The sequence below is a fragment of the Oryx dammah genome, unplaced genomic scaffold (assembly GCF_014754425.2).
Source record: "Oryx dammah isolate SB20612 unplaced genomic scaffold, SCBI_Odam_1.1 HiC_scaffold_28, whole genome shotgun sequence".
NCBI classification, from domain to species: Eukaryota; Metazoa; Chordata; class Mammalia; order Artiodactyla; family Bovidae; genus Oryx; species Oryx dammah.
In genome coordinates, this window is record NW_024070212.1 from 19,780,183 (window position 1) to 19,789,932 (window position 9,750).

Below are 9,750 nucleotides of genomic sequence, written 5' to 3' on the forward strand. Positions count from 1 at the left end.
ACAGTGTGGGATGTTCTAGGAGCCACAGGTGGTTCAGTATTGCCAGAATACAGAATATGTGATGCTGAATGATAGATGGAGCTAGGCAGTCCAGATTTTTGTGTGCCATACTGAGGAATTGAAACTGTATTCTATCCAGACTTTGGGGAAACTGCAGGACAAGTGATTTGGTTCCTGAATAAATAAAGGCAAAGAAAAGAGAATTGTGATATTGATGGTATTGTGGACATCTTTATAAACAGTCTTTATTTTTTAGAGATTGAAGCTGAAATATTCATGGTTGAAATTATATCTAGGATTTGCTCCAAAATAATCTGGTGGGGTGGAGTGGGTTGTGGGCGCTGATCCCTAGGGTAATATATCAAGGTCTAGGTGTAACAAGATTGACCGTATATTTATGATTATTGAGGTTGAATGATGGATATATGAGAGTTTAGTGTACTATTCCTTCCAGTTTGAGTATATTTAAAATTTTTTCTAAAGTAAAAAGTTAAAAAATATAACCTATCCAAACTTTATTGTATATAAGAATAATTTGGGCTATTTATTTATTTATTTATTTTTTTTTTGGGGCTGTCTATTTAAAATGCAGAATTTTGGACCTCCACCCTAAGGAAGTACAGTTGCGTAGCCCAGAAATCTGCATTTGTAGCAAGCACCCAGTGTTGAATAAGATTGGTTTAGGGGGCAGGATTGGAGAAGGAAATGGCAACCCACTCCAGTGTTCTTGCCTGGAGAATCCCAGGGACGGGGTCGCACAGAGTCGGACATAATTGAAGCGACTTAACAGCAGCAGCAGCAGCAGCAGGGGGCAGGAAGCCACTCAGTTGTGAGTATGTGAGTAACAGGAACAAATTGATGTATTTGAGCACAGTGACAGCCAAATGGATGATGAACTGGAGGGGAGTAATAATAATCCAGGAAAGAGGGGGACACGGGTATGTGCAAGAGTGGTGGCTGCAGATATGCCAGAGGAGGCACTCAAAAGATGGAATTGGTCGGGCCAGGTGGTTAATTGAAGATGCAATATAAAGAACAGTAAATATTTCACAGATTTCTGATTAAGCTACTAAGTATTAGCCAATAGATGGGCGAGGCTGTTCTTAAAGTAAGGGAACGTGAAGAAGGGATTTTTGTTTTCTTTCCTTTTTTGTTTTTCTTTTTTGATAGGACATGATGAATGTGACGTGCGGGTGGTTGTGGTGGGTAAGGTAATAAGCAGAATGAGGCTACATAGTTGTATATTGAGCTACTGGACAAAGAGAGTAGGGGAAGGTTGTTGAACCAGATAGGTATTAAGAGGGATTACTTCCCAATTCTGAGCACTACTTTAACCCTCAGACCTTCACATTTCTTTTCTTGAATTTCTCCATCTGTGAAATGGAGGTAGAAATAGCCACGCTAGCGTAAAATAATCATCTGTCTATGGCAGCCTTCAGAATGGAAAACAGGAAATGGACATTTTTTTTTCCTCTTTGCAGAACTGGTCTTCCTTGATTTGTTTTCTTCCCTCTCCCTTCCACTGCATCTCTTCCATTCTCTCCCCTCCTACAACTTTAGGGTGGAAAGTTCAGAAGAGCCCGTGTATGAGAGTCTAGAAGAATTCCACGTCTTCGTCCTTGCCCACGTGCTTCGGAGGCCCATAGTCGTCGTGGCAGACACCATGCTGAGGGACTCTGGGGGGGAAGGTGAGTCACGCAGTCCTCACTCTACCCTGAGCAGCCCTGTCTGCAAGGGGGATATATGACCCTTGCGGAAAAACACGGTGTAAATTAGAACAATGCACAATTCTCACAGAGTCAGAGTAAAGCAGTTGAGGTTAATTGATGAAACTTCTTAGGAAAGAATTATTAAACACAGGTTAGACTGAAAGGGGGGCTCAATTGACATAGTTGAGTGGAGAGGTTTCCCACTAGGCAAGAATATAGCCTTAATAATAATCTTTGTGATTTCCTGCAGCATTCGCCCCTATTCCCTTTGGGGGAATCTATCTGCCCTTGGAGGTTCCAGCCAGCCAGTGTCACCGCTCCCCTCTGGTGCTCGCCTATGATCAGGCCCACTTTTCTGCACTTGTGTCCATGGAGCAGAAGGAAAATGCCAAGGAACAGGGTGCGGAATGCAGTGTCTGGGTCTCTGGTGTCTTGTGGTCTGCTTTATTTTCACTTAGAAGAACTGAAATGAGAGAGGATGTAGGAGGAAAGAACTGAGTGACATGCAAGCCCAGACAGAGTGTTGATGCTGTTTTCTTAAGCTCTAAGATAAACAGAGTTTTGTTTTGTTTTGTTTTTTTTTTAAAAAAAAAAGGTTTTGGGGAAAACTCAGCCTGTGTTCCCTGATCTGGAGTAAAAAAGCTTATACATGAAGATCAAGAACTTTCCAAATGATACTTTGCTCTATTTGCCTTAATAATGACTTTGAATTCCCTGAATTCACTTTAATTGGCAGGAGCATCATGGGTGCTAGCTCACTGGTGGGAATTCAGGAGATAAGTGGCCTAAATTGTGTTCTGAGTAAAGAGGAAGCCTGCCTGTTATTTTTTTCTGCTAAGACAATTCATCATTAAGAACTGAGATGTGACTATAGTTAGAGACCTTTGGTATAATTCAGCTGCCTTTTTACTGGAATCAGTCTGTGTTCAGTTGCCTTCCTCTTTCCTCAGGAAGACTCCTTGATTATATGTGTTTTTCCTCCCCAGCTGTGATCCCACTTACAGATTCAGAGCATAAGCTGCTGCCTTTGCACTTTGCTGTGGACCCTGGAAAGGGCTGGGAGTGGGGCAAAGATGATAACGACAATGTCCGATTGGCGAGGTGAGGCGCGCCTAGCCTTTCCATCTGTTTTGTAGCTGCGATCTCTTCCACATGCAGTGTCTGTCTCCCGGAACTTTTCCTCAGCTCAGGGGCAGAGATGGTCACATCCTAGTTCTAGTGTCTTTGGGAAGACGGAGAGGTGGGAGACAGAGTGGGCACCTGAACTCTTGCCACTGCTTTTTCTCCCCATGAAACAGAAGGGAGTCCTGGCATGTGTTTATAGTGTGAGGAGTGTTCTTACAGAACCCCAGAACGGTGGGCAGAGAATCGAGATGATCAGATCACACTTCTCACAGCCCAAACGAGAAGGGTTTTAAATAGCTGACCAAAATCATTTGCTCTAGACTTTTGCTTTTTTTTTTTTTGGAACTTAAATGGCAAGAAAAATATGTTCTCCCCACCCCTAATCCCATTTCCCTGAAGTTGGCTTCCTCCTGCTTCCACAGCTTTCTGTGAAGAGCTTAGGAGTGTAAAAGTTCCCTCCTCACCTCTTATCCAGTGCTGCCTTCTTTGGGCTCCTGAAACTGGAGCCAACTGAGAAGATGGGGTTAAAAAAAAAAAGAGTTTATGACTTTTTAAGTAAGTTCTCACCTAATTATCAAAAGCGCCTTCTAAGTAATATACTGTTTCCTAAGTATTTCCTATTTTCCGGGCCCTGAGCTGGGCCCTTTCTCAATACTATTTTAATCTTCACAACAGCCCTACAGGATAGATATTATTATCTATACTCATTATCAACCCCTACTGAGTTTCAGGGAGGTTGAAGTGACTTGCTCAAGGTGATAAAGCTTAGTAATTGGTGCAGCCATAATTCAAATCAGCCCTGAGCTCCCAGCCATGTAGCCTTCTCCCACTCTGCCTCCCAACTGGATTGTACTGCTTTGCTTTTTAAAGGCCACAGTTCTTTGAAATTCTTTTTTTTCTCCTTTTCACAGTGTGATCCTATCCCTAGAGGTCAAATTGCATTTGCTGCATGGCTACATGAACGTGAAGTGGATCCCAGTGTCCTCTGATGCGCAGGTGAGTCTTCTCCCACTCCACCCTGGCATGCCCTCCTTTCCCCGTCAGGGAGAACAAGGACGTCTGGTGGTGGTCTCCTTCCATGCCTCTTCTGGATAGTGGCTTATGATTCAATGTTAGGAGTAACTGGAAAATACCAGATAAATTCCAAAAGAGACTTTTTCTTGCCTTTCTACCTGTTAGTGCCCTTTGTTTTCTACATCTTCTCACCAACCAGGCTCTGCTTTCTGATACTAAACATTCTTCAGGAAAAGTTTTCTTGAACTTGAGATTGTTATTATTTTGTGCTAAGCCCTCCGTACATAGACCTCTGTATTGGGCACTAGAAGAGACAGAATAGCTTAAAGAGCTCCTGATCTAGTAGGTTCTGAGGATGTCATTATCCATAGAACAGGAACACAGGAGCAAGGGCCAACTGATGGACTCTGGTGCCGAATGTCTGAAAGTGGATGCAGAATGGTTAAGACTTGGGGTGGTTATTCAGAACTTCCTTGAGAGTAACTTTGAGCAGAATCTGGCATAGAGAAATTTATAATAAACGCCATTCTAGTGTCTACAGATTATTTTCTCACCTTACCCAGAGGCTATGTATTTGTATAGTTGCACATTGTTCTAGAAGAGCAAAATCCAGTCTTCATTTTGCTATCTCCTTATTACAGAAGGGCATCAGATTATAGGAGGTGAGATAAAGGCTAGACATTAGATACATTTTCCCCTGGTTCATGGGAGAGCTGACGAGTTGGGGAAGGACAGTGCCCTCCTGGGTGACCCTTCCCCTCATGACAGCAGCGCTTCTCTGGAGCCTGGCAGTCATTCCAAGGAAGGAGTCCGTAGGGGTGTTACCACCCCTCTCCACATGGTTAATTCCTATAGCAACAGCTGCAGGAGGCCCCGTGAGCCAGGTGGATGGGCTGGAGGTTCCTGGGGGCTTCCTTCAACCTAGGCCAATGGAATAACGGTCAGCCATTTTTTTTTAATTTAATTTTTTAAAATTATAGTTGATTTACAATGTTGTGCCAATCTCCACTGTACAGCAAAGTGACTAAGTTATACACATACAGAAATTATTTTTTTAGATATTCTTTTCCATTACGGTTTATCACAGGATCTTTTCCATTATGGTTTATCACAGGATATTGAATATAGTTCCCTGTGCCATACAGAAAGACCTTGTTGTTTATCCGTTCTGTATCTGTCAACCATCTTCTTGTCTCTTCCAGGCTCCACTGGCCCAGCCTGAGTCCCCGACAGCCTCAGCTGGAGATGAGCCTCGGTCCACTCCTGAGTCTGGGGAATCAGACAAGGAGTCAGTTGGCAGCAGCTCTGCCAGCAACGAGGGCAGCAAGCGGAAAGAGAAGTCAAAGCGAGATCGGGAAAAGGACAAGAAGAGAGCAGATTCTGTGGCTAACAAACTGGGCAGCTTTGGCAAAACCTTGGGCAGCAAGCTCAAGAAGAACATGGGAGGCCTGATGCACAGCAAGGGTTCTAAGCCTGGAGGGATGGGAACAGGTTCAGGGGTAAGCAGTGGCACTGAGACCCTGGAGAAGAAGAAGAAAAACTCACTGAAGAGTTGGAAGGGTGGCAAGGAGGAGGCAGCTGGGGATGGGCCTGTATCTGAGAAGCCCACACCTGAGTCTGTTGGTAATGGAGGGAGCAGGTATAGCCAGGAGGTGATGCAAAGCCTGAGCATTATGAGGATTGCCATGCAAGGGGAGGGGAAGTTTATTTTTGTTGGCACCCTGAAGATGGGTCACCGCCACCAGTATCAGGAGGAGATGATCCAGCGCTACCTCACTGATGCTGAGGAGAGATTCCTGGCAGAGCAGAAGCAGAAGGAGACAGAGAGGAAGATCATGAATGGAGGGGTAGGGAGTGGGCCTCCTCCAGCCAAAAAGCCAGAGCCAGATGGTGGGGAGGAGCTGCTGACTGCCCCTCCAGCAGAATCCAAGGCAGTGGCATTCTCTGCTGGCTACCCTGGTGGCTTTACTGTCCCTCGGCCTTCTGGGGGTGGAGTCCACTGCCAGGAACCCCGGAGGCAGTTGGCAGGGGGGCCATGTGGGGGGGCCCTGCCACCATATGCCACCTTCCCCAGACAGTGCCCTCCTGGGCGACCCTACCCCCACCAGGACAGCATCCCTTCTCTGGAGCCAGGCAGTCACTCCAAGGATGGAGCTCACAGGGGTGCACCGTTACCACCCCACTTCCGCGTGGCTGATTCCTATAGCAACGGCTACAGAGAGCCCCCTGAGCCAGATGGATGGGCTGGAGGTCCCCGGGGGCTTCCCCCAACCCAGACCAAATGCAAACAACCGAACTGCAGCTTCTACGGACACCCTGAGACAAACAATTTCTGCTCCTGCTGTTACAGAGAAGAACTGAGGAGAAGGGGACGTGAACCGGGTGGGGAGCTGCTGGTGCACAGGTTCTGAGCGGGAAACCTTGGAGGGCAAGGGGGCTAAACAAAGAAAGTTAAGCTAATTAATTGGCTCCTAAGACCCAGCTCCCATGTTGATGGGGCGAATGCAGTAGTAATGTTGGTGTGAGCCTGGCTAGAAACTCTTAAGTGTGTATACTCTGAAGAGCTACCAGGCTGGCAAGAGCAGGTCAGGGCTGGATGGTGCCTCAAGGCTATACTGGTCCTTTGCCGATCTTGACTTGATGGTACTGAGAAGGTACAAGGGGAGAAAGATGATAATTGTGTGTCATAACCCCTTGGGTCCATCCCAGGCCTAAGGGAAAGTGTAAGGGAAGATTCGGTGTGTGGGGGTGGGTAGGTGGGCAGAAGTCTGGGGGAGGAACTGGCAAAGGAGGTTCAGTCAATAAAAGAAAAAACAGACCAAAGTTCTTTTAGGTTGGAAAAAAGCACACGGTGGTGGAGTTGGGAGTGTGGAGGGAAACTGGGAAATTAGATTTGCTATTGACTTGAATTAAGGTAGATGTTTAGTGTTGGATAAATTTTTCCTTCTGAAGGATCTGGAAAGACAAGGCAGAAATGTGTGCTTCTGGGTGCTTATTAGGAGGGGGATGGCTTAAATCGGTTTAGTGAGATGGCAAAGGCAAGAACTTAAAGGGGGAATCTTTTTCCTCTGAAGTTTGATTTCCTTCTAAACAGCCATCTGTCATCCCTTCTAGTTCTAGAGGAGATTGCCGATTGCCCCCTATCTTTTCCTCATCCTTTTTGAGGGCTGAGCTCAGCTAAGAAGGTTGTGATTTTTTTTAAGACTTTAATTTTATTAAAAAAAAACAACAACAAAAAACACAAAAAAAGTTCCCTCTGGGGAAGGCAAGAGAATGATAAGAGCAGCTGTGTGTGTTGAATTTTTTCCAGGTGAATTGATGCAGAGGTGATCTTTTTTTAACTACTAGCAATAACCACACATTTGAGTGCGCCTTGGGAGGGGGTGGGAGGAGGACAGACTTTTGGCCAGACTGTTTCAAACAAAACCAAAAACCTAAATAGAGCACTACCATCCTCTGCTGCTGCATTTCTGTAGAAAGCAACTTATTTTTTGGATTTTTTTTTTTTAAGAAACAGAAGACCCTAGCAAGCAAAAAACATTTTAAAAAATGAGTTTTTCCCCTCCTATTTAAGTGATTCTTTCTCCTTCCTCTCTACTTTTGGAGAATGAACTTAACATCCCGGCTTCTTTTGTTAAGCCATAGCTGACCTTAATCTGTGGTTAGTTTATTAAAATAATTAAAAAATACTTTGTAAGAAGAGATATTTTTGATAATAGGACTGATGTTGAAACTTGGGGTAGGGGTTAGGGGCAATTTATAAAGAGGTAGCTAGAGAAATATATATTTTAGTGAACTATAACCACAGAGCACAGATTACTCCCAATGAGCTGATCTGTCATTGGATCTCCCTCCTCTCCCCAAACCATCCTTTTCCCCAGAGGGTGGGAGTGGGTCTGTGGACACAGTAGTTGGGGGAGCTCCTTTGCATTTTGCACAAAGCACAAGTCTGGACAGCCTATGCTCTGGCCAGCACCATTTCTAAGAGCTTTAAACTGGAGGACCTATCCTGGGCCAATCTTCCCTTTTCTTTAAATTATTTCTTTCTGGGGGGGAAAAAATCAACTATGCAATTGTATACACTCCTGGGTGCATATGAAGAAGGGGCATAAGTGTACTTAATGTGTCTAGAGTATTAATTGGGGCTATTTTTCTGTATTTGGATTTCTTTTTTGAGGTGTGTACTCTTAAACCATCCTGTGGAATGTAATTCTCACATTTGATCCAAGGCAGACATGGGCTGGGGGTGTGCGTTGGGGGGACTTGTGTTTGCCATATGTTGCTTCTGCCCAATCAGGAAAGTTGTCATCCCACCTCCCCCTTGATAACAAAGTCAGCCAAGACTGTCCTCTTCATTGGAACTGCTCACAATTTAGGAAGTTTCCTTTCTCCTCAACAAACTCGAAAAGCCACTTATTTTCTAAATCTGATTGTCGATTTAATACTTTCCATGGCTATTAATTCTTAGGCTTTTATTTGGAAATGGATGTGTTAAGGAAGCAATGAGGTCAAAAGAGATAGGTTCCAAAAGAGGGTATGTTTGTATTTCCAGGCAGGACTGGGGCTGGTGTGAGAGGAGCATTCCCTTCAGGGTCAAAACTTAAGGAGATGCCAAAAGCTCACTAGTCAAGATAAATACTGTTTTAATGCAACATTTAAAAAAAATTAATGCAGGAAAATCCATCATGAGCAAAATATCAAAATCTTTAAAACAGGATCCAGCAGGACTGGGGTTAGAGTGAGGGAAGAAAAGCTGAATTGAGCAAGGAGGAGTTGAATCTTGCCTTTATTTAAAATTTTGATACTTTATTCATTGTGGCTCTTTTTATATTAGTTTTGATTTTCAGAATATATTGTGTTAAAATAGCATCTTGGTCACTGGCTTTTGAGGCATCCTTAAATTTTGTGCCCAAAGTGAGTGCCTTGCTTACCTCACCCCGTGTCTGGGCTTAGACTGGTGAGACCACGACCATATGAACTTCTGTCGCCTAACATGCACCCAAACAACAAGTGACTCCGACTCACACCTAGAATTTGCACAGCTCACCTAGCTTTCCCATAGGCATCCATCTATATCATAGGATTTTGGCCTGGACCAATAGGAATGGATACAGACCAGGGATTTTCCCAGAGAATAAAACCAGGAAACTTTTAATTCTCCACTGGACTGCTGTGTTTGGATTTGATCTGTTATTAGAGTCTAGTTAATACTTTTGTTTTTAAAAACTGAGGACAATGAACAAAAACGGAAACCTTGTATCATGTTTGCTTTTGTTTTGATTTATAAATTGACCAACCCAATCCCTTTTGTCTTCTTTTCAAATAAAAAGGTGGAAATTCTGAGGGGTGCCCAAGGGGGTGAAAATGGTTTAAAAAAAGGGGGGGTGGTTAGGTTATTTAGGCCCTATAGCTTTTTCATTAAGAATTTTTTGTTTTTAATTTGGGAAGGTAACTTTATTGAGGCATTTAAAAAAAATAACCTCTGCATTCTAAAGATGAGGGACTCTGAGTCAATGTATGTTTTTCTGTAGGGATGAGTAAATTCTGTTCTGCTTTATTTTTTGAGACAACTGTAGGATGGGAAGGTGGTGAAAAATTGCCTGGGAAATGACAGTATTTGGGGAGGGAGTAGAAGAAGCAACCTCATGCAATTACTGTGTTGGGGGAAAGGGAGGAGAGGGACATGCTCTCAAAAGGAGCCAGATTCCTGAGTTGGGGGTGTGGTTGAAGCGGGGAGGCAGGCCCCTCAATCCTAATTGAGGGGTATCATCTCTCAGGCTTAAATAAGTGCACTTAGTTATTTTAACCCAAGGCACTGGGGTACCTACTGAGGTTGTTGTTGGAGAGGGGAGATTTTCAGGGCTTTTATTTTTCCCATTTTGATTTCATACAGTGCTACCCC

General features: G+C 44.1%; 1 protein-coding gene across 2 annotated transcripts in view; it reads left to right on the forward strand.

Moving 5' to 3' along the window:
• The window catches only part of OTUD7B (OTU deubiquitinase 7B), a 58,342-nt gene extending 49,327 nt beyond the window's left edge, over positions 1-9,015 (forward strand). For both annotated transcript variants that reach the window (XM_040230762.1, XM_040230763.1), the window contains exons 8-12: positions 1,561-1,688; positions 1,960-2,109; positions 2,696-2,810; positions 3,746-3,830; positions 5,051-9,015. In XM_040230762.1, coding sequence (XP_040086696.1) covers positions 1,561-1,688; positions 1,960-2,109; positions 2,696-2,810; positions 3,746-3,830; positions 5,051-6,259 — 1,687 coding nt within the window. In that variant the 3' untranslated portion in view covers positions 6,260-9,015. The remainder of the gene's footprint in view (positions 1-1,560; positions 1,689-1,959; positions 2,110-2,695; positions 2,811-3,745; positions 3,831-5,050) is intronic.
• Positions 9,016-9,750: the final 735 nt, after the last annotated feature.